This window comes from Callithrix jacchus, chromosome 3 (genome assembly GCF_049354715.1).
Source record: "Callithrix jacchus isolate 240 chromosome 3, calJac240_pri, whole genome shotgun sequence".
Lineage (NCBI taxonomy): Eukaryota > Metazoa > Chordata > Mammalia > Primates > Cebidae > Callithrix > Callithrix jacchus.
Window position 1 is genome coordinate 23,230,158 of NC_133504.1, and position 25,868 is coordinate 23,256,025.

The following is a 25,868-nucleotide window of genomic DNA, read 5'->3' on the forward strand; positions in this document are numbered from 1 at the left end:
GAAGAATAGGATTATAGCAATTAAAGAAATGCTAAGAAGGAAAACTGATTTTTATCTCAAGCAAATCAAGTTCTCTTAATTTAAGTTATAAGTGAGGTACTCACAACAAGTGAGTGGTAAATTATCATGCCATGTGCAATTCTCTAAAATTTTCTGATCGTCTCACATTCTGCTTAAAAATTTCCCCCTGGCTCTTTCCTGCCTGCATAAACTCTTCCGTCTAGCATCTCCACCAGCTCTCTAATCAGAAAAACGTTTCCTATTCAACAGGAGTCCTTTGAGCCAGCCTGATTCTCAGGCAGCACCTATTCACCCATCCCAAACCACCCTTCCTTCCTCCTCTCATGTTTGCAAGTGATGATCATTTTCCAAGATCCTGTTAAAGAAGCATCCTATGTGAAGCTTTCTTCTTTTCCTTTATCCAGCATTGAATTTTATTCTTTTTACCATTTATTTAAAAAATATAAATTGCTTACCATGTATCACGTGAAGAGCTTAGTTATAAGGTTACAAATTGGAATAAAACCAGATTTCACGCTTAGAGAACTCAGTCTAATGGGAAAGATAGATATGCAAACAGATTCAATATCACAGGGTAAGATTATAATGGAAATGCATATAAAAGGTTTGGAGGAGAGCAGTTCTTATAGAGCGGAAGAAGGCTTTGGAGAATAGATTCTTTGAGAGGTCTGATGGGAAATGATTAACTTCATTCCATACTAGCATTTTTTAAATCTGCTTTTGTTCTGTATTGGAACAATTTTCTGTCTTAGTCCATTTGTTTTGCTAGAAAGGAATTTCTGAGGTTGGGCAATTTATAAAGAATGTAAGTTTATTTGGGTAGCAGCTCTGCAGACTGTACCAGAAGCATGGCTGCAGCATCTGCTAACGCTGAGAGCTCCAGGCTGTTTCCACTCATAATGGAAGGTGAATGGGAGCTGTCATGTGAAGAGATCACGTGGTGAGATCAAAAAAGGAAGAGCAAGAGGTGGAAAATGCCAGGCTCTTATTAACAACCAGCTCTCCTGGGAACCAATAGGGTGAGAACTCACTAGTTACAGTGAGAATCAGCATCAAGCTATTCAAGAGAACTCCATACTCATGATTCAAACACCTCTCATTAGGTGTCACCTTCAGCATTGGGCATCACATTTCAACATGAGGTTTGGGGGCACAAATGCAAACTCTAACAGAAGAAAAACTGTGTTATAAAGATAAATGTTTAACTGCATATTTTAAAACATAATTAATGGCAAAAACAAAACAGAAGGAATAAAAAATTTAAATATAGCCTCATCTTTGGCCTTTTATCTACTAGAAACTAGTTATTAATGGTAGGATTAATTAGACAGAAATATCATATATACGTAACATATATTTCTGTACATTTTATATACTAAAATATTTTAATCTGATGTATTCAGATTAAAATTGCATTATTTTGCTTTTTACACAATCTTTTATTTCTTCTTTGATAATATAATAAACATCATCACTCTCAAAGTGATATTAAAAGTAGGAACAAGATTATTGGAAATGATGACACAGTAAAGATATGTTCAAAAATGTAAAGCATGAATACAAATCCAAAGACAGTTTCCTTTTTAAAGTATATTTAAGAAGGAAGGCAGGACATTTTGTGTGTTGTTTTTGTTTATATATCCTTCCCTTTCAGAAATTCTATTTCAGCCTGATATAGTGGTCATCATAAGTTGTCTATTTATTGACAAATATGTCTTTGTCTTTACTATCTTCTGTTACCCATTTGTATTTCTTGTTTGCAATGTTCAGTTCTTTTTTACAGCTTTGAAATACACTGATTACAGATTGTAAAACTTGTTTCAACGTCCTTGAAGATAAATAACTTCACCACCTTTGATATTAAGTAGGCCTATTTGACTGAGGTTTGTTTAGTCAATGACACTTGAGCAGAAATGGATATGCATTCCAGCAAAGCTCATAAACACTTCTGTGAAGAAAACTCTATTCTCTCTCTGCTTCTGTAGGTTGAAGACAGACATGATACACTGAAAAGCTAGTTGTAAGGGTAGATGGAGACTAAGTCTCTGGATCACTTCTTGGAAGGGAACTGCACTGCGATCAGTAGCACCTGTTCTGATCTTCCTATGAGCTTGAGAAATGCCATTTACTTTATGCTTTTAGTCGTGCATTAAAAGAAAGAGATGAGCTCAGTAAATAACTGGCTAGTTTGCAAGCAGACATAAAAGAAAAAAGAAAGTTTAGAAATTTGGTGTCTTGAAGAGTTAGAAATAGAAACCACTTACTGATTCCAAGCAATGTAAGCTGAGACTTGAAGAGGCTTTGAAAAGTAAGGGCCTTTTATGACTCAGCCCTCTAGGAATACTCAGACAGTTTTACTTTCTGAGTGAGCCTTCAAGGAAATGTTTTTGAGTTGTGAAAATAAAAAAGGCGCAAATGAGGGAGCAAGGATGCAAAGAAAGTCAAACTGGAAAAATATAGTTAGGAAAGAACTTTGCACATAGTGAAGTGGTAAACGGACCTAACCAAAAGCAGGTAGATCACCACTCTTCTAAGTTTTTAAGAGATCCTCATTTTCAAAGACAATGCAAATCAAGATTCAGGAAACACTGAAAACGTATGTTGTTAACAAACTGTGAGGCCTCTAAATTTGCCAAAGTTGAGCTGATGTGAAAGTGGTACCACCTTCAAGAATATAAAGAGGCTCTTGACTTATAACAGGATTACGTCCTGATAAATCCATTGTAAATTAAAATATCCCAAGTCAAATATGCATTTAATAAACCTAACCTATTGAACATCATAGCTTAGTGCAGCCTACCTTAAATGTGCTCAGAACACTTGCAGTAGCCTCAAGTTGGAGAAAATTACCTAACACAAAGCCTATTTTACAATAAAGTGTGTTAAACATCTCACATAATTTATGTGTGATTATGTGAAAATTGCAGCAGTTTTGCACCATCATAAAATAGAAAGGTACCATGAAGTAAATAAGTCAGACCATAAAAATTCAGGGACTGAGGACTGTCTGTTCTCCACAGCACCTCTTCAGATAAACCAAGCAGGATAAAGGACAGGGAAGGACTTCTCAGAGTTTATCAAAGTAGCCAAGAAACGTTTAGATTGAAAATAAATCCAAGAACTCATGGAGGCAACTGGCACTCGAGTGGTTCAGAGAAAAGGAAGGAAGAATAGACAATGACTTATCTTGCATTTTTATCTGGTGATTCTAACTCCTCACCTAAGAGTGTGGGGCTCTGGATTCTTGAGAATCTTAGGCAGGATTCTGACTCTATTCCCCTCCACCTGGACTATAGATTGTTCTCTCTCCTAGGTCCTACTCTTCCGCGTTTGTTCCCACTAAAAAGGCTTTCATGCATTCTTCTTCCTTTAAAGGCATTGAAATATTTTCTAATTTCATGTTCCCATGTACAAAATTCTATTGACTTTGGGGTTTTAGTAAAAATTCTTTGGTAACTACTAATTGTTTGCTAAGTACTATGCCTTTGATGTATAAAGGAAAGGTTTGGGGATTTTGAAACTCTCGTTTCATTTCAAACACACACACACACACACACACACACACACACGCACGCACGCACACACATACACACACACACCCCCCACAGAACCAAACCAAAATTCTGGCTTTCAAGACATTTTTCTCAGCTGTGGCCTTTGAAATTCTCTTTTAGAATATAAGAGCTGAGCACTGAGCCCTTTCTCTTTGCATTCCTGAGTGTCTTTGCTAAATAGGTAACAGGTGCATTGGAGAATATGTATAGAACAAAAGATAATTACATCTTTAAAAATACAGAGAGGATGTCAAGAAATTGGAATGCTTTCACACTGTTGGTGGGAGTGTAAATTAGTTCAACCATTGTGGAAGACAGTGTGGCAATTCCTCAAGGACCTAGAAATAGAAATACCATTTGACTCAGCAATCCCATTACTGGGTATATACCCAAAGGATCATAAATCATTCTATTATAAAGATGTACACGTGTCTTTATAATAGAATGATTTGTAATCCTTTGGGTATATACGCAGTAATGGTATATACAATATATACCCAGTATATATTGCGGCACTGTTCACAATAGCAACAACTTGGAACCAACCCAAATGCCTATCAATGATAGACTGGATAAAGAAAATGTGGCACATATACACCACAGAATACTATGCAGCCATAAAAAAGAATGAGTTCATGTCCTTTGCAGGGACATGGATGAAGCTGGAAAGCATCATTCTCAGCAAACTGACAGAAGAACAGAAAACCAAACACCACATGTTCTCACTCATAAGTCGGAGTTGAACAATGAGAACCCATGGACACGGGGAGGGGAGCATCACACACTGGGGAATGTTGGGAAGGTAGGGGGCTAGTGGAGGAACAGCATTAGGAGAAATATCTAATGTTGATGACAGGATGATGGATGCAGCCAACCTCCATGGCCCATGTATACCTATGTGACAAACCTGCTCATTCTGCACATGTACCCCAGAACTTAAAGTATAATAAAAATATTATTTGTATTACAATGCTAATATGTGGAATGTTTTCAAGAAATATTTATGAAATGGAGATACTTATATATCATTTAGTCAGTGCAGAAACATAAATGATAAGATCTATTTTTAACTTGAAGTAATGTTCCATTTCAGTAATATATAACACCACGGAATTTTTATAGGCTGCACTGAAGATCATATGCTGGAATTTGGAGTCTCTAGGATTCACATTCTGGATTTCACTTATTAGCTCTTGAGACAAACAGAGAGCTAGAACTTTATACCTTTTGATTCTCTATTCTTTTCTGAAGTACTTATGGGAATATTTGTATTATAGCATTTTGTTGTTATTAAATGAGAAAATGGTTTCTCTCCTCACACAGTACTAGGTACCTTGTAGAAGCTCAGAAATGTTAGTGTGCCCTAAGCCCATGAAGCAGTTTAAAAAATGAATTTATTTCTAAAGGTGGGCACAGTGGCTTATGCCTGTAATCCTAACACTTTGGGGGGCCGAGGGGGGTGGATCACGTGAGGTCAGGAGTTCGAGACCAGACTGGCCAACATGGTGAAACCCATCTCTACTAAAAATACAAAAATTAGCTGGGTGTGGTGGCATGTGCCTGGAGTCCCAGCTACATGGGAGGCTGAGGCAGGAGAATCACTTGAACCTGTAATGGTATATACAATATATACCCAGTATATATTGCAGCACTCTTCACAATAGCAAAGACTTGGAACCAACCCAAATGCCTATCAATGATAGACTGGATATTACAGTGGGAGGAGGAGGTTACAGTGAGCTGAGATTGCGCCACTGCACTCCAGCCACAGTGAGAGAGTGAGACTCCATCTCAAAAGGAAGAGAGAAATAAGTTATTTCTATTATTAATTTTTAACTGAAATGTTTTTAATCATGTAACATTTTTTGGAATATATAATTAATTATACATACATGTATATTTATAATCTCTTTGGAAGAGTAGATTTTTACTTTTTTGAAAATAGGCCTGGTACATTATCCATATTTGTCTTTATATTCAACTCAAGTTTCTAGCTGAGTACTTTGACATGGCTTCAGAAAATGTTACTACACAGAATTTACTGCTGACTGTAACACACTGGAGTTTTCTATTTTGTTTCTTGGCAATGGCATATACCTATTTTTTTAAATAGTACAAAATGGTGTGAATTTTGAAATGTCATACCTGGACCAAGTTCATGAGAGTATCTCTGAAGTGTCCAGAGGTCTCTGAATAAATGTCCTCTTGAAGGTTATTGCTGTATTCTGTGTAAGAAACCGTGTTAAAGGTATGATTTATCATTGAACCGTGTATCCATGTATTTCAATAAGTTAATATCATTTCCCAGTTGTGACTGGGAAGTCCAGGAAATATAGTGAACCTGTGGATATTTCTTTGTTAATAAAGTGTCTGGCAAAGAATTCTGTCACCCAATGGTAACATAAGCATAGGACTACTTTTTAAAAAATCTTTATTCCCAAATTGAAAAACAGGATTCAAAGTCATTTCACATTTTCTAATTCTCAGAATTCAGAATTATGCATTCTATTTCCACAGACGGCTGTCAGGCCAATACTTTTTCTAAGGGCTTCATCTCATTTTAATATTTTAGTGAAAGTCCTTACTTTCTGTTCAGAAAAGTCTTGTTTGTGTTTGAATGCAATAGAGATGACTGTCTGAAACATTTTCTTGACACTCAATGTCACATAATACATAAAGCAATAGAACTTACTGCATTATACCTTTTTGAAAGTGAAAATAGTTACCCTTTCTACTTCTGAAATGTATAAACATCTGATTTTAAGGTTGATTACAGGAATGGGAAATTTATGTAAAGAGAATCAGATATATTTGTAGAATTCACTGAGCCATTACTGTGCTTTATTTTTTCTATATACTGGATCTTTCCAGGGTAAGAGATGAAACGCCCCCTGAATTAAAGCATGGTACACTTTCCTGTCATAGTGAAAACATTCACCTCATGGAGACTTGTGATTATTTTCCTGGAAAATTCGCTTAACTTGACTGTCTAGAAAACGGTTTCATTTTTAGTGCACTAATCGTCGATTTTACCTAATGAGTTTATTGGTCCTCAGTGAGTCCTATGTTAAATGTAAGAATGCCTTAGAAAACTCTTCAAAATACATAAACTGGAATATTTAAGGTGTTACAACGTCCATATAAGTGTAAAATATATTCACATATTATATTTCCTTACGCAAGCAGTAGGCTTCTCGCATCTGGAAAATTTCTCCATTTGTTCTTGAAGCTAGTATTTCAATAAGGCAATTCTCATCAGTGCCTACTCCCTAGAGAAAGGAAAAAAGAGATAAATGGAAGGACATTCTTATTGCAAGTAGTAGCGCACTTTTTGTAGAAGAAAGGGATATAGCATTTCCATTGTTTTGAGAGGCAGCAGGGGAAAGGAAGAGTGTTTAGGATAAACATAGGCACAACCTCAGCTCCAGCTTTGCCATTTACTACCCAATTTACCTTCAGGAATTAATATTATCTGAAGGAAACTCTGTTTCTTCATTTAGAGTAAAACAGTATGAGCATTTCTAAACAATGCAGAGAAAGACATGTTCAAGTGATGCTCATGGCACTGAGCATTTGCATTTGCTGTTGGAATGAAATTTGCTATTCCACTTGCTGCTGAAATATCAGTTCTTCAGCAAGGTGACATTAAAATACAGGTTTTCTAATTTGCCGATAATATCTTAGGGACCTGTGCCTGCCTCTCTAGATATGGATTTTTTTACAATTTGCATAAATATTTGGACAGAAGTTTTCTGTGGTCTCTTGCATATATTGGTCTGTGAAAGTGATATTAAAGATAACACACCTTTTTTAGGAACGCCTCAAAAATCCTTAGCATTCTATTAAATATTGACAAAAATCTGCTTATTTAATCAAAGGCAACATATAAACATACAACCTCTTTTTAAAACTAATTTTTAGACACACAATTTTACAAGAGGCTTGAATTGACATGCAACATTTGTTAAAAGTGATTAGTTAAAATTCACACAATTTTTGTACAATGCCTATTTGGTTCAGTAAATATGATGGCCAAAATCCATGTCCTTTAATTTTTTCCTATTGCCTCTTTTCCGTCACACATTGTTCACAGACTGTGGTAATCTGGTCCTTGGCAAGCATCACACTGGAATGATTTCAACAGTTCTGCAGGTGCTTAATATCTGCATTTGGACAGAAGTAAGGCCAAGGCCTTCTTTGTTTTTTGTCCCTAGCCAACAAAATCTATAACAAATCCACAGTCAACTTATTTCATGGAAATGACTTTCCCGTAAGAAAGTCTGATTCTAACTCTTCCAAATTAAAATTTTGATACACTTGAGCAAAAAAAAAAAAATTGTTTCTATAAAGAATAAACTTTAGATGATAAAAAGAAAATATAACGTCATCTATATATTGTCTCTGATTCAATATCCTCTTTTGACTTAATCAAATTTTTATAAATAACAAAACAAGATTCACATCATTTTTAATACATTCTCCTCAATATAGAAATACATACTCAGAGACAAATCTCAATAGCCCTGGAGGCTTGTTCACTTTTCCTTAGGTAAGCATTGGATCTGGCTCCGTAAGTTTGTGACTTTGTGCAACAAAAGAACAGGGTGATCCTAGCCACTGAGCCTGAGAGGCTCCAGCTTTCTAAAGAGGCCACTTCCTTGACCACAACATGTTCATTGTTACATCGTTGCTTAGATATCCCCTCCCCTCTCTTCGATTATATACGTACGTAGGAGCATCACAGGAAAGTTTCCCCTCAATTGAAATACTGGCCTGTCCTTGTTATAGGCATATTTTTGGATCACATTACTACCTTCATGGCATGCCAGAGCTCATGAGCATCATATGATGGTGGCGGGTACATGAGGCCAACCATCACGTCTTTGAAGTGATTTGAAAGCTGCTCCTTCAGATCCCCAATCAGGTCCTGCAGAGGAAAAAGTATGTATTTTTATTATATGTTATCAAATTTACAAGAGAAATGAGATAATGGCAGAAAGTATTTCAATATTCTCTTTTTCATGTCATTTAATAATAACAGTAACAAGTCTGATCCACATGTATAGTATGGATTATATGAGATGGTGAACTTGAAAATTACTGATTTAATCTCACCCCTGCATGACATAGCATATGCACATTGTAGTCATATGAACATAGAATGATTTTCTTTCTCCAACCCCAAACTCCAACTACTCTTTTGATCTCATTATGAAAATATATAAAAGTTAAAACTTAAAAACATTTAATTGGGGTCCTTAGTTTTCTTGTGTGGAATTACTGAAACATTAGTCCTCAAAGAAAATAAACACTTTATTTTATTTTACCATTGCAGCAGTCTTTTTTAGCAGAAGTCCCTGGTTATATTATTACCAAACAACTCATGTAAATTCATTAAGTAGTGTGTTAGTAGTCTTGAAATTTTCTTCAAATAGCAAGCAATATTATTTTAAATATTGAAAGTGAAACGTTTAGAGAAATACATGCATACTAAATTTTTGTGCTGCAAAAACAGACATAAAATATAAAAGTGACCAGTTTAATTTTTTGCATTTTATTTGACAAATGTAGAGTGGAATTAAAAAATATATATGCTTTTCCTATACACCAACAACAGGCAAGCCAAGAGCCAAATCATGAATGAAATCCTATTGATAATTGCTACAAAGAGAATAAAATACCCAGGAATATAGCTAACAAGGAAAGTGAAGGATCTCTTCAAGGAGAGCTACAAGCCACTGCTCAAAGAAATGAGAGATGACACAGACAAATGGAAGAACATTCTATGCTCATGAATAGGAAGAAACAATATCATGAAAACGGTCATACTGGCCAAAGTAATTTATAGATTCAAGGCTATTCCTATTAAACTCCCATTAACATCCTTCACAGATTTAGGAAAAAAACTATTTTAAAATTCATATGTAACATGAAAAGAGCCTGAATAGCCAAATCAATCCTAAGCAAAAAGAACAAAGCTGGAGGCATTAAAATATTTAACTTCAAACTATACTACAAGGCGACAGTAATCAAAACAGCATGGTACTTGTATAAGAACAGACATACAGACCAATAGAATGAATAGAAAACTCAGAAATAAGACCATACACCTACAACCATTTGATCTTTGACAAACCTGACAAAAACAAGCAACAGGGAAAAGATTCTCTATTTAATAAATGGTGCTGGGAGAACTGTCTAGCTATATGCAGAAAACTGAAACTGGACCCCTTCCTTATGTCATATACAAAAATTAACTCAAGATGAATTAAAGACTTAAATGTAAAACCCAAAACTATTAAAAAACCTAGCAGAAAATCTAGGCAATACCATTGAGGACATAGGCACAGGCAAATATTTTGTGATGAAAACACCAAAAGCAATCGCAACAACAGCAAAAATTGACAAATGGAATCTAATTAAACGAAAGAGCTTCTGTACAGCAAAATAAACTATCATAAGAGTGAACAGGCAGCCTACAGAATGGGAGAAAGTTTTTGCAATCTATCCATCTGACAAAGGTCTAATAATCAGACTTTGTAAAGAACTTAAGCAAATTTATAAGAAACAAACAACTCCATTAAAAATGGGCAAAGGACATGAACAGACACTTTTCAAAAGAAGGCAGACATGCAGCCAACAAACAGATGAAAAAAAAGCCCAACATCAATGATTATTAGAGAAATGCAAATCAAAACCACTGTAAGATATCATCACAGCCCAGTCAGAATGGTGATTACTAAAAAGTCAAGAAACGACAGATGTTGGCAAGGTTGTAGAGGAAAAAAACACTCTTACACTCTTTCTGGGAGTGTAAATCAGTTCAACCACTGTGGAAGCCAGTGTGGTGATTCCTCAAAGACCTAGAGGCAGAAATACTGTTTGATCCAACAATCTTATTACTGGGTATGTACCCAAAGGAATAAAAACCATTCTATTAATATTGTAAAGATACATGCATGAGTATGTTCATTGCAGCACTATTCACAATAGCAAAGACATATATTCAGCCTAAATGCCCATTAATGATAGACTGGATAAAGAAAATGTGGTACAAATATGCCATGGAATACTATGCAGCCATTAAAAATGGATAAGATCATGTATTTTGCAGGGACATGGACAGTTGGAGGTGATTATCCTCTGGTATCCTCTTTAAAGTAACACAGGAACATAAAACCAAACACCGCATGTTCTCACAAGTGGAAGATGAGTGATGAGAACACATGGACACATGGAAGGGAATAACACACACTGGGACCTGTTGAGGGTGGGAGAGCATCAGGAAGAAAAGCTAATGGATACTGGGGTTAATATCTAGGTTATAGGTTGATAGATGCAACAAACCACCATGGCACATGTTTACCTATGAAATAAACCTGCACATCCTGCATATGTATCCCTGAACTTAAAATAGAATTTGAGGGGAAAAATAAACATGCTCAATTTGTTTTCTGTAGAGTTACCAAAAAATCTGAATGATGTTTAACATAACCTCTCACTAAAGTGTGTAAAGTATATTTAGTTTTACTTAAGAAATTGCAATATTTTAGTTGTGAGGTGGTTCAATACTAGAATTCAAGTAAAAGATGCCTCATTGAAATAACAAAGTAATCCTAACTTTTGTTTTATTTGGCATAATCCAACAACACCTTTCATATGCTGTGGATTTTACTTTTTAGTAGATAAAACCATTATAAGAAAAGAGAAAATACAAAATACCAATATTGAAAGTGTAAGAGTTGTATGTATGTATACCATAGACACTAAGGGGTTAAAAACAGAATATTATAAACACATTTATGTCACTATATTTTAAAATTTAGTTGAAATGGACAATTTCCATAATAAATACAAATTACTAAAATAGTCTCAAGCATAAATAGAAAATCTTGATTGCCCAATGTCAATTAAAGAAATTGAATTTGTAGTTAATGCTTGCTCCTGTCTCTAGACCCAGGTGGAATCACTAATGTAATCTATCAAGCCGTTAAGGAAGGAGTAAAGTAAATCCTGTACAAAGTCTTGAAAAAAAATTAGTGGATGATAGAAGATTTCTCATTTTAACTGGCCAGCATTGCCATAATAAAAAATTAAAATAAAACCTTTATATATTTATAAAGCAAATCTAGTAATACATAGAAAGAATGACACCTAATGAGCAAGTAGCGTTGATTCCAGGAATGCAAAGTTGGTGTGCATTTGAAAATTAATCAATGTAAATTTTCATTTTAGCAGTATAAGGAGAAAAGCTATATGATGATTTCAATAGAAGCAGTGTGTTGGTCCACTTTGTGTTGCCATAAAGAAAAACCTGTAGCGGCCGGGTGCGGTGGCTCACGCCTATAATCCCGGCACTTTGGGAGGCCAAGGCGGGTGGATCACGAGGTCAAGACATCGAGACCATCCTGGTCAACAAGGTGAAACCCTGTCTCTACTAAAAATGAAAAAATTATCTGGGCATAGCAGTGGGTGCCTGTAGTCCCAGCTACTCGGGAGGCTGAGGCAGGAGAATTGCTTGAACCCAGGAGGCGGAGGTTGCGGTGAGCCGAGATGGTGCCATTGCACTCCAGTCTGCGTAACAACAGTGAAACTCCGTCTCAAAAAAAAAAAAAAAAAAAGAAAGAAAGAAAAAGAAAAACCTGTAGCTAGGTAATTTACAAAAAGATTTAATTGTCTTATGGTTCTGCAAGCTGTACAAGAAGCAGGGCACCAGTGTCTGCTTCTGGTGAGGCCTCAAGAAGCTTACAATCATGGCGGAAGACAAAGAGGGAGGAAGAGCTGGAGAGAGGAGCTGCCAGGCTCTGTAAGAACTCATTACTGAGGGAAAGAGCTCTTAATGAGGAAACCACTCCCATGACCCAAACACCTACCTCCAGGCCCATCTCTAGCACTGGAGGTCACATTTCAATATGAGATTTGCAGGGGACACATATCTAAACCAAATCATGTTGCAAAAGCATTTGAGAATGTTTAACACACAATCATAATTAAAAAAATCTTAGCAAAGAAAGAAGGAATTTTTCTCAACCTGATAGAAAACATTTGTGAAATTTCTACAGGGAAGAGGATACCAATGAGAAACGAAATGCTTATCCTCTGAGACTGAGAACAAGGCAAGGATGTCTGCTCTTACTGGTATTCAATTTGAATTTTTACTAGAGTTATATACTTTAAAAGAAAAGCTAAAACTTGAAATCTTCTCAAAGAAAGTCTAGGAACAAATCTTTGCAACTTGGTGTAGACAAAAAGTTCTTAGATTGTGCATAATAGTATAAACAATATATAAAAAAAGAGGAATTTAACTTCTTTGAAATAGAAACTTTAAATTTTTGAAAGGAACTTTTAAGAAAGTAAAAGCAAACCACAATTATCACTTCACATATTTGACAAAAGACTTGTGCCCAGAATATATAAGAATCTCTTAAAACCCAATAATAAGACATTCTGATGAAAATATGGAAAAGAGCTTTCAGCTAACACTTCCCCAAATAAAACATGCAAACTGGGAATAAGCCTGTGGAATGTTTAAATATTTTCATGCTTAAAACATTAGTCATTAAACTAATGGAACATAAAACCATCATGAGGTACCACAACTTATTCTCTAGAATGGCTAAAGTTAAAAGACTGATAATACCAGGTGTTGGTAAGGATGTGGATCATTTGGAACTGTCATCACTGATGAGAATGCAATATATTGCAACCACTTCAGCAATCTCTTTTGTAGTTTCTCATGTGTTTAAACGTATTTTTAAAAGTCTATCAAATCCACTCCTCAGTATTACAAAACTGAACATTTATGAACTCACAGAACATGAATATTTATAGCACATTTATTCATAATAACCCCAGATTGAAAATGACCTAAATCAGGTGAATGACTAAACAAATACTGGTATATTTATGTGCTAGAAAAATACTCAGCAATAAAAGAAAATGAACTAGTAATGCACATAGCTTCACAAATGAATGTTAAAAACATTCTTCTGAGAAAATGAATCCAGATACAAAAGAGCATATATTACACAATTACATCTATATTAAATTCTAGAAATGGCAAAAATTCATCTATCTAGACAAGTAGAAGGCAGATCAGTGGTAGCTTTCAACAGAAGGATGTCAAGACACTGCCTGCAAAGGAGCAGGCACAATGTCTGGGGTATTAAAATGCTCTATACCTTGACTGTGCCGCGTCCAAACCAAATTAACATAAACAATTTTTATGTTATAGAAATTGTACTTAATATTGTGAATTTAAAATTTTAAAATGTTGTTTTGACATCTATAAAGTGAATATTTTCTAAATCTTCAATTTACTTCTTTCAGATTTATATGCCATACCACTTAATCGCTGGTTTCAAATTATTTATCAGGTAATGTAGTAATTTTAGCATTTTTTCCACAGTAGTATGCCTCAGGAAAAATGTGAACCTCATCATTAATATTGGTGGCCTAGAGGAATGATTCTTTAATAGGACTGGGGATAGAGGTGAAATGAGAATCCTAGGTAAGAGGAAGAGTTTGTAAAATTATTTAAAATTAATAGAGTCGGCTGGGCACGGTGGCTCACGCCTGTAATCCCAGCACTTTGGGAGGCCAAGGCGGGTGGATCATGAGGTCAAGAGATAGAGACCATCCTGGTCAACATGGTGAAACCCCATCTCTACTAAAAATACAAAAAATTAGCTGGGCATGGTGGCGCGTGCCTGTAATCCCAGCTACTCAGGAGGCTGAGGCAGGAGAATTGCCTGAACCCAGGAGGCGGAGGTTGCGGTGAGCCGAGATCGCGCCATTGCACTCCAGCCTGGGTAACAAGAGCGAAACACCCTTTCAAAAAAAAAAAGAAAAGAAAAGAAAAGAAAATTAATAGAGTCTCGTGTTTGGAGGCCAGGTGTATGTCCCTTTACTCCAGCTAAACATCACCAAGATGGATAAAAACAAGAAATTAAAAGCACTTAAAAGCAATGTGGTCACCAACTGTATATATTACCAAGGGTTAACATGAGACCTTTAAGGGCAAGGCATTGAAACTTACGGAATTGTAGGAATGTATATATGAGAGATATTATTAATAAAATGAAGGTTTGTGAAAAGCGTAGTTGTGAGGTAAGCCTTGAGAGATGAAGTGGGATTTGATCAGGCAAAGGCTTAGGAGATACCAACAGTAAATAAAATGTTTCAAGACAGAGATGGTACTGTTCTGGGTAGAGCAGAACGTGCATGTGAAGTATACAGCTAGCCCTCAATAAATGTTGGATTGATTTAAAATCTGAATATTTTAGAAGAGACTTTGGATGTCTGTTACTCCAACCTCCCTTGTAGTGCAAAGGGTATTTTTTTTTTTTTTTTTTTTTTTGAGACGGAGTTTTGCTCTTGTTACCCAGGCTGGAGTGCAATGGCGCGATCTCGGCTCACCACAACCTCCACCTCCTGGGTTCAGGCAATTCTCCTGCCTCAGTCTCCTGAGTAGCTGGGATTACAGGCACTTGCCACCATTTCCAGCTAATTTTTTGTATTTTTAGTAGAGACGGGGTTTCACCATGTTGACTAGGATGGTCTCAATCTCTTGACCTCGTGATGCACCTGCCTCAGCCTCCCAAAGTGCTGGGATTACACGCTTGAGCCACCGTGCCCGGCCGTGCAAAGGGTATTCTATGAGGCCCTAATAATGAGAAGTTGAGTAGTTCAGATAGAAGAATGTAATGATTGTCATAACCACTAGTACTTACTGAATACTTAATGTTTGCCAGACAGTATTCTGCATATTAGAATAACTGTAATAATTTATTACAACAACCCTATGAGTTAGGAATTGTATTCATTCTACTATGTAGACAAGAAAATCAGACACACAAAGGTGACATGGTTAGCACCATAGAAAGCCACTAATTATGTGCCACCAAAGTGGCAAACATAGCAAGTTGGTGGTACATGTGGTGTGTTTTAGGCATTTATTAATGAATCTGGTGGCAGTGTGTTGAAGGTTTGAAGCAAGTGGATCTTAAATATATTTTTATTTCTACAGAATGGTGGTACTTGGCAGTTGACAGAAAGGTAGAAACATTAAAATGATCATCTCTTCCATGAGCCTCCTTCTATCCCTAAGTGAAGTTGATTATTTCTCGGCCATCACTGCTTTATCTTTGCATTTTTTACACTATATTTCGATGACCACATTATATAATAAATATATGTGTATATTCCCCCCAAAAGTCTATTAGGACATGGACTTTCTCACAAATTCTTCAAAATTCAGCATCTAGCTCTAGCAAAGTACTGAGTGCACAAAATATGTAGAGTACAGCATATGAATAATTCATGAATATGAATGTATAAGCACATGAAAGAATAAATGGATGAATGTGGATAGAGAAAAACTTGGTAAAGGATAAAAAAGAAACATTCAAGCTGAGGATGATGCAAACATTACAAAAGTTTGTTGTCTAACCTTTAGTCACATTTCTTTATCACTACTCCCACCCCATACATTTATCACTCCCTTTACATATTTTTATATTAATACTGAACGATAGACTGAGATTTGTAGTGCCACTAGATGGCGCTTGTATCTTTGTTTTTAACGCAGAGGCGTGTGCGTGTGTGTGTGTGTGTGTGTGTGTGCGCGCCCGCGCGCGCATGTGGGTATACATGGTTATAGTTACAATGAACATAGTTATAGTAAAAAAGAAATGATATAATTTTAGGAAAAAACCAATCTCAGATATCATCTAATGTTAGAATGTACAGGTTCTGGAGGTGGGGTGTTTAAGCTTGAATCCTGACTGCAAAATAGCAGCTGTGATATTCCAAATATGTTACTTAACTTCTTTGTGTCTGTTTCCCAATCTGCAAAGTGAAAAGAATCGCAGCACCTGCCTTGCAGGGTGGATATAAATGTTAAAAGGCTGAACTCAGGTAAAATTCTTAAAATGCTTTATGGCATATTATAGGCATTCAATATACGTCTTTCCAATCCCACAAAACGTTAAGTCACTTGTTGCAAATAAAACCTGGTCAGTTAGTGTCAATGCCAATACTAGGTTATTTCCCTCTTTCTCCTGTCCCCATCTTTGTGTCTCTCTCCGCATCTCACCCTTTTGACCGTTATTTCTTGCAACTTGTGCTATAACGAGCTTGTCTAACCTGCCTTATTTTGTCGTTGTTACTCGGTTTTGTTTTGCTTTAGGCTTTTAGCAGCTTTAAGCCCTGGTTTTCAGTTTCTCTCTCTAGTGATAAGTGGTTTCCACTTATCACAGAGGGATGCGGAAGGGCCTTTACTGGCCCACCAGAAACAGAAACTAAGAACCCATGACTGTGCTCTCTCCCTTGGACACCCCTGCTGTATCTGATTGCCCATGGATTCCATTGTCTCCAACTTACAAATCTATCTAGAAACTGCTGAATTGTTACTACTTTTACTGCTACAACCCTTATCCAGGCTGCCATCATCACTTGCCTTTGTTAATACGATAGCCTCTGGTTGGGCACAGTGGTGCATGCCTGTATTTCGGGAGGCTTAGGTGGGCAGATTGCTTGAGCCCAAGAATTCAAGACCAGACTGGGCAGCTTGGCGAAGTTCGTCTCCACAAAAAATACCAAAAACTTACTGAGTGTGGTGGCATGCACCTACAGTTCCAGCTACTTGGAAGGCTGAAGTGGGAGGATTACTTGAGCTAGTGAGGGCGATGCTGTAGTGAGCTGTGATTGTGCTAGTCTGGTGACTGGTGTGAGATCTTGTCTCAAAAATCATAGATATATTATTTATATATTAAATAAACCCTATGAGTTATAGTTTATTTACACAAAACATATTTTATATAAATAGAACTTCGGGGAGGCTACTATACAAATATATATATATATATTATAATAAATATATATATGACACAACTATATATTATAATAAATATATATTATATAACTATGTATATTACAGTATATATTTTTATATGTATTATAATAAAACTTCAAGTGAGTTTTCCTTCTGTCCTTGTACCTTGCAATCTCCTTCAACACCCCTGAGAGTGGAATCCTGGGAAAATAAAAATCAGATTAGTTACTCCTCTGCTCAAAATGTTTTCTGTCACTCCACCCTGCAAAATAAACTATAGAATTATTTTATACAGTTAATCTTAGAAGAAAATGAACACTCAAAATGTTTTATTCCCATGTAAATGCCAAAGTCCTTACATGGTCGACAAGACACATGACCTCTTCTCGGTGCCTTCTCTGACTTCATCTCCTGCAATTCTCCTCACTCCTGGTTTCTCTGCTCTGGCTACAGTGGGCTTCCTCCTGAACCTGGAAGAGCGGGTCTGCTGGAGTCAGGGCGTCTACTTTTGCCCTTCACTCTGCCTTTGATGTTCTTCCTGTAGGTATTCACATGGCCTGAGGAAGGAGACCCCTTCCTCTTAAGCTTCTAAGACCCTTAGCCTTCTACATTGCATTTCAAAAGGAGAAGTAGAAGTTGTAAATAGAAGGCACAAGGTCAGTGGAGAAGACAAAACCGGACCTGGAGGTTAAAGATCAAACCCCCCACCCTAGTTCCTACTGAGGGACTATGTTAACTTCTCTTCCAGGGTCCACAAGGGGCGTGATTTCAAAGGTGAGAACTTCCCAGCGCCAGTCCTCCATCCACATCCGGGAACCTAGAGTTCTTTGTCTAACTTTCCCAGGGGCGGGCTGGTTAGGAAGCCCAGGTGAGCTTCCTTTGTTTAGAAAGCCCACCAAAAGCTCAGAGGGAGGAGGCTTTGATTGCGAGCCAGGCAACCAATCCAATACGAGAGTCGGAGATCAATCACTCCAGAGGACATCTGAAAGAACTCCTCTCACTGGATGAGAAAATGAATGCGGCGGGAATAACTTCAAAGTTAAAACTCCACTGCCCCTTATTTGCGCACAGTTCTCTCTCTGGGATCCCCTCCCACAACAGCGTGGGAGCTCTCTCTACTTCTCTCTCTTTCTCTCTCTGCCTAATAAATCGCTCTCTGCAAAACCCTTTGGGTCTGATACTTACTTAACTGGTAAGCTCACAGGGCAGCCAGGGCCTCTCCCCCATTCCTGGGGCAAGGGAGCCCAGGAACCTCAAGCACATCAAATCGGGGAGCTGAACCCTTCCCGTGACCCGGTTACACTATCCTATCTACACATCACAGGCATGGTATGGAGGAATCTTCCTTGGAAGGCATTGTTCTTGCTAAATTGCAATCACAATGTTTTTGTTCTTGCTAAACCACACCTAAGTCACGTATCCCTCACTTACCTCATCCGTCACGACCCTCTCACATGCACCCTTTAAGACTGTGAGCCTTTAAAAGAGGCCAGGAGGGCCGGGCGCAGTGGCTCACGCTTATAATCCCAGCACTTTGGGAGGCCGAGGTGGGTGGATCACGAGGTCAACAGATCGAGACCATCCCGGTCAACATGGTGAAACCCCGTCTCTACTAAAAATACAAAAATTAGCTGGGCATGGTGGCGCACGCCTGTAGTCCCAGCTACTCAGGAGGCTGAGGCAGGAGAATTGCCTGAACCCAGGAGACGGAGGTTGTGCTGAGCCGAGATCACGCCATTGCACTCCAGCCTGGGTAACAAGAGGGAAACTCTGTCTCAAAAAAAAAAAAAAAAAAAAAAAGGCCAGGATGTTCTAGTGTTGAGGCACGAGTCTGACTGGACTCCTGGTGGAATAAAAAGCCACTTCCTTCCCAGTTCGGTGTTGGAGAGGTTTGCTGGCCGCTGCTCCTGCTTCAGGCCCACCCCTTCTAACCTCTCAGTGGAGCCTGCCTTGTTTATCCTATTCCTTATCTCCCAACACCCCCTGTACTTCTCACCTGGATTCTTCTTTTTTCCAAAGCACTTCCTGCCTTCTGTACATGATCTCGCCCACCCAGGTAGAATAGGTAGAATGTAAGGTCCATCATGGTAGAGCTGTTGGTTTGTTTCCTTCAAGGCTATTTCACCAGTCTTAGAACTGTGCCTGCTACGTAGCAATCACTTACAGAATAGATACAAAGTGAATGAGTGAATGAATGAATGAATGAATGAGTGAGGCCTACTTGAAGTTCAAGTATTATTTGTTTGGAGTCATTCTTGGCAATTTGAACATAAGTACTTGAAGATCCTTATCATCAAGCAGTTTTCTTCAGTGGAGAGAGCAGAGAAATACAGGAATTACAATTAAACCACGATACAAAATTTGGTAAGTGCTGTAGTAGTGAGAATACCACGCTATTATCAGGACTCAGGAAGGAGATATTACTTTCAGTGGGGAACATAAATATTGAATAAAATGTTTAAATAACTAAACATTGCAAGTTCAAAGTGGAGACTTCAAATAGGTTCTCTAATTAGGGTACTAAATTCTCACTTGGAGACACACACACACACACACACACACACACACACACCACTTTTCAAATGCAACCTTTGGAGCGTGACTTTCCCCAACCTGACTGCCTCTGCTTTCCTGTTTTCTGAAGACTTGCCCTAAAGCGACTCTGCTGGAATCACAGCTTGGCCTTACATTAAGCTAAGGAGCACTTGCTTTGCAAATTGAGCTGTTCTGTGTTGCTGGTGCATCTGCAGACTACCCCTGCTGCAGCTATTCTAACCATTTAAAATAAAATGGCATTTTCTTATTTCTTATTCCTCTTTCCTTTATCTTATTATGGATAAACAGGGGCAGGAAATAGAGGTAAAACTAACATTTTTTTCTTGTCTGAATATGCTTAGGGCAATAGTTTCCTATGCTTTTCACTTGGATGCCTTTTTCTATTATTACTAAAAATGGTATTTGCTATTTAAATATCAATGATGCATTTTGCATAAAGTGAAATTTAGAATGTGTCTTAATTCTACCTCCCTCCCCCAGTGGTCACTATGCAAATACTTGCACAATTTTATATTATATTGAAAAGTAAAATTGAAATCCTAAGTCCCTCAACTGACTGAATGAACCCCTTCCTGGCCAAGGGGGCCCCAGTGAAATCTTGAAAACTGAGTGTCTGGCAATGATGGATGGAAGGTAGAACAAACGTTATGATACGCCCTCCCTCGCTCACTGCCTTTCTTTCCTAAGAGTTAACAGAAACCAACCCTTTGGAAAGATTTGCTCCACCCTGATATCAACCAGTCCTCTTATACTGCCCCTCCTTTTAGTGGTTTAGGCAAAACAACCACCCAGCATTCTTTCCGAGATAGAGACCACCAGCCGCTGAGTGGTTCTGGCCAGTCTACAGAGGATGTGGAGAGAGGGTTTTCTGTCCCCTTTTGGGGTCAGAGGGCTGAAAATTCCACCCTCGCATCATGCTAACACCGCTTTTGAACATGGGTACCATGGAGAGGGATGAAGCTTAACTGTGCATGTGTCTGTTCCTCCTTTCATAAATATTCATGACTCCTGTAGCTTATTGAATATGTATATTCAGCCATCCTGTTCTGCATAAATTCATGTCCTATTCTTGTGGCTATCAAAGTGTCTATTTCCAGTTCTTGGCAGGAGACCATGCTTCCGAGCCTGTTAGACTGGCCACCCTGCAGGCTGCAACCTTTTATAAAAAATAAAGCTTTCCTTTCCAGATGTATGAACCTTGTCATTCTTCAGCTGATAGTATCATGACGTTTGTGCAAGTTGCTTCATCACTTTGCAGTTGTAAGAGAATGTTCTTTTGAATAACTTCATTTTACAGATATTTTCAGAGTTTACATAATGATTTAATTTTTGATAAAACTTGAGTTCTTTTTTTTTGTCTGATAATAATGATAATACTTGGGTCTTCTAGACATAGTCTATTAAAGCTAAAACGCTCCCCTTTCAAATACCTGATAAAATGTAACAAAAATACTTTCAATGGTATGCATGATTCAGAAGAAAGAGAAACCACTGGATGTAAAAATCAGGGAAAAAATGAAAAGCCAGAAGGTAAGCAAGTGAGCTGACCTTGGAGATGAACTTGCAGGTGACAGGGAAAGGAGAGCTTGGTTTTGAGAACTGTTTTGTTTGAGCTTTAATGCCTAATTTAGGGCACTGTATGAGGAGAAGAGAACATTTACTGGGCAATGTAACACAGGGAATTAAGCCTGAAACCTCACATATGAGGTTGCCACCCTCAGAGGGTTCTACCTGCAGTAGCAGCATGAACTAGACGAAAAATATCATTCAGCATTGAAAGACTGGCAGAAAGCTCACGCTCACCACTCCTTGCCTGGGCTTTGAGTAAATGGACATGTTCCCCGATAATCTGAAATAATAGACCTGTGTTTTCCTTGGGCTTGAAGTTCAAATTTATTTTACTCATAGGAACAGAGACTTCCATGAAGAGAAATCATCATGAAAGCGGATCCTAAACTGGTGATTCTCATGGAACAAAAGAAGCCAATGCAAAACCAGTCTTCAGAAATTCTTGGACAATCCAGAACAGAAAAAGGTTCTCACTAAAGAAATAAAAAACTCGTGGACTCTGCAACAATCAGAACTGGAACCCCATGAATTTGAGATTGTTACTAACAATCTGAGGGTATACTGTGAAAAAAGTTAACAGACTTTTTAAAGAAGGCAAATAAAATTCTAGAAATTAAAAACAATTAGAATTTAAAGAGTAGCTAACAAAAAACTGAAGATGAAATCAGTACATTGGAAAAATATATTTTAAAATGACAAAAACATTCCATATATATAGACAAGAAATATATGGTATGAACATGAAGTTAACAGACTTGAAAGGAGTGAAGGAAAAGGATTCACAGTAGGAGAAAATGTAGAGAGAGACACTATTTCCAGTCTTCCATAATATGTGAATCCTCAGCTATTTAGACAAAAATATACAAGCACGTTGAGTACCACAGTAAAACTGCAGAATACCAAGAATGAAAACTATCTTAAAAGCATCCAGCGAATGAAAGAATCTATAGAAAAAAGAATGAAAACAAACAACATAATACCTCTTGATGTGAGAAGAGCTTTCTCAAAAGTGTCAATAACGGCCAGAAAAAGTAAAATTAAAGTTGTATTTGCAAGGATGTAGGGCAAAATAGCTCGGATTAAGCCCAGAATTTTATAGCTATCTAAACTAATATTTAACAATGAGGAAATGATGAAGACATTCTCAGGACAAGACTGAAATAACTTAACATTCGTTTATTCCCCCCCCCCAAAAAGGAACTGCTAATGTATGTCCTTTTGAAAAAAATCACGTTGAAACCGGATACAATTGGTTATTAGAAGAAAAATGTATAAATAAATAAAAATCACAAATAACAGAATACTAACTTACACAATGGCATAATAATGATTAGTTTGGGGGAGTATAAAACAAGGTGGAATAAAAATATTGGGCAACAATAATATGCTGCCTGGGAAATTTCTTCAGCTTTTGTGTCAACAGGCAAAAACTTGAGATAGATGTTATTGTGAACATAGGTTAGCAAGTAAGATAGAGACCATTTTAAATACTGACTCATGGGCCGGGCGCGGTGGCTCACGCCTGTAATCCCAGCCCTTTGGGAGGCCAAGGCAGGTGGATCATGAGGTTAAGAGATCGAGACCATCCCGGTCAACATGGTGAAACCCCGTCTTTACTGAAAAAACAAAAAATTAGCTGGGCATGGTGGCGCGTGCCTGTAATCCCAGCTACTCAGGAGGCTGAGGCAGGAGAATTGCCTGAACCCAGGAGGCAGAAGTTGTGGTGAGCCGAGATCGCGCCATTGCACTCCAGCCTGGGTAATAAGAGCGAAACTCTGTCTCAAAAAAACAAAACAAAACAAAACTGACTCATTTAAAAAAATTGTCACAGCTGGGTGTGGTGGCTCACGCCTATAATCCCAGTTCTTTGGGAGGCTGAGGTGGGTGGATCAGGAGGTCAGGAGTTCAAGACCAGCCTGGCCACGATGGTAAAACCCCATCTCTACTAAAAATATAAAAATTAGCCCAGTGTGGTGGCAAGCACCTGTAGTTCCAGCTACTCAGGAGGCTGAGGCAGAGAACTCCTTGAACCCGAGTGGTGGAAGTTGCAGCGAGCCAGGATTGTGACACTGCACTCCAAACTGAGCAACAGAGCAAGATTCTGTCTCAAAATAATAATAATAATAATAATAATAATTTTCGCCTATGAGTCAAACCCAAGTCAGTCAAAGGGATCAAACTCCTTGGCTATGAAATAACTGTAGTTCTGACCTCTGACTCAAGGGTCCACAAAGCTGAAACACATGGGGTCAGTAATGAAGAAGCTGCATGTGATGTAGGACTTTGTACAGCCCAAAACCATTGGAAATTAGTTTGATTAAGGTGTGCACAGCCATGTACAGGAAATCAATGTGTCATGCTGATGGATGCAGAGCTGCTCTCTCCTTCATGTCCCCTGATCTTTTCCTTCTGTCTCCCCCAGCTTCTACTGCTTTCAAGAAAAGATGAGTGAGATTGGGACAGAAATTTTCCTGTTTCCATTGAGGACTAGGGCTATGCACGCTTGCCTTTGGTGGGGCAGGAGGACTCCAGGATATATAAATTTGCTCGATGCAGGTGTCCATGTCACCATTCTAGCTGGTCCCATAGGTGGAATTACACCCAAATTCAAAGAATGGGTTTGAGCAAGGTTTAAAATGAAGAAGGAAAGTCAAAAAACCTTATGATTGGAGGCCTTTGGTCTATTGTAACTTCCACTGTTGAATTTACTTGGTATTCATGTTTATTTGTTTCTTCTGTGAATGCTCTCGTAAATAGTGGAGGGAAGGCTTTCCATAGGAAAAGAGCATATGTAAGAAGTGCTACCACCTATGATGCCCTATACACCTAATGATCACTTTCAGGCACAAGTTTCTGTGATAGATGGTTTGCTGACTGGAGCCTGGCGAGGGAGATCCTCCTCTCAAAGGTGCCTATTAATGCTTTAAACTTGTTGCCTTCCTGATACATTTTCAGATATATCCCTTTTAGAAAGCAGCTACTGGCCTGCGATTGGACTCTTCTAAAAACTGAATGTCTGATCCATGGAGGCCTCGTGACCCTGATGCCTGACATTCCCAGGTTGGGGTAGGTCAACTGGGACTCATTGACTGACAATGTAGAAGGAAACCAGCAAGTCTCACCTGTCAAATAGGAGCGGCACTTCAAAGAATCCAACAGGCCTGGACCCTGCAGTGCCTTGAATTTACATGAAAAAAAAAAATGGTAGCTATTCTTCTGGGGGAAATCAGCAAGCTGTTGATTCAGTGGGGACCTCAATCAGGTATTCTAAATGCCATGGCCTGGTTGACTGTTGATTCAGATAAGCTGAAACCAGATAGTGTCCACTGTGCTGCTGTGGGTGCTCAACTCAGAAAATGAAACTGAAAATGAATGATTCTTGCCCCATGGGAAGACATCAAGGCTATTACAGCTCTCAACAGTGTTCCCCTTGATAAACTCAATCTTTTCACTCACTCTTGGGTTGTTAGGCCTTCTCTTTGGCTTAACTTCTGGAAAAACACAAACTGCATATTCAACCGGAGTTTCCTTCTGTAGTCTGTGGGGAAAAATTGCAGGTGCTGGTAACTTTTGCGTTTTTCTTACAGCTGTCCACAGTAAGGGCTGGTTTTCTGATGAGACCCATTGGAATCCAGGTGCTGATCTGCCTGCATTGCTCAGATCATGCAATTGCTACCTGGATTCATCATCAGACTGGACATCACAATATACACACCATCAAAAGTTGGACATGTGGTAAAGCACTCTATGTTTCTGATGCCAAGGTTACCACCGCTTGCCAATCTGGTCACTTTTGTCAAAGATTGACTTGTGTTTTTCATGGGAAAGGAAACCACAACTTATAGGACATTACCCCTGCAGTTCTGGCAGAGGGCTTCATCAGACTTTGATCACCTCGTAGGTCATCACAAATGATGACACATTTTCAATGTCAAGTTACAATATTGACGTTTCAGTTCAATCAGTTGACTTTAGCCACATTGCTGCGTCCATGAAAATAATCTGTGCCCCATGTTTTTGGCTTTCCACATTACTTGCACTCTGACCATCATGCAGTTTTATTAAAAATGCTGTTTAAGGTTGGGCATGTAATCCCAGCACTTTGGGAGGCTGAGGCAGGCAGATCACCTGAGGTCAGGAGTTCAAGACCAGCCTGGCCAACAGGATAAAACCTCGTCACTATTAAAAATTAGACAGGTGTGGTGGCTTGCGCTTATAATCCCAGCTACTCAGGAGGCTGCTTGAACCTGGAAGGCGGAGGTTGCAGTGAGCCAAGATCACACCACTGCACTCCAGCCTGCGCAACAGAGCAAGACTCTGTCAAAAAAAAAAAA

The 25,868-nt window shown here is 38.2% G+C and overlaps 1 protein-coding gene across 1 annotated transcript in view; it reads right to left on the reverse strand.

The window, feature by feature from the left end:
• The window catches only part of ANXA10 (annexin A10), a 100,457-nt gene that overhangs the window by 28,766 nt on the left and 45,823 nt on the right, over positions 1-25,868 (reverse strand). The window contains exons 4-6 of the mRNA XM_008992477.4: positions 8,389-8,502; positions 6,754-6,844; positions 5,721-5,800 (exon numbers count right to left, since the gene is read on the reverse strand). Coding sequence (XP_008990725.1) covers positions 5,721-5,800; positions 6,754-6,844; positions 8,389-8,502 — 285 coding nt within the window. The remainder of the gene's footprint in view (positions 1-5,720; positions 5,801-6,753; positions 6,845-8,388; positions 8,503-25,868) is intronic.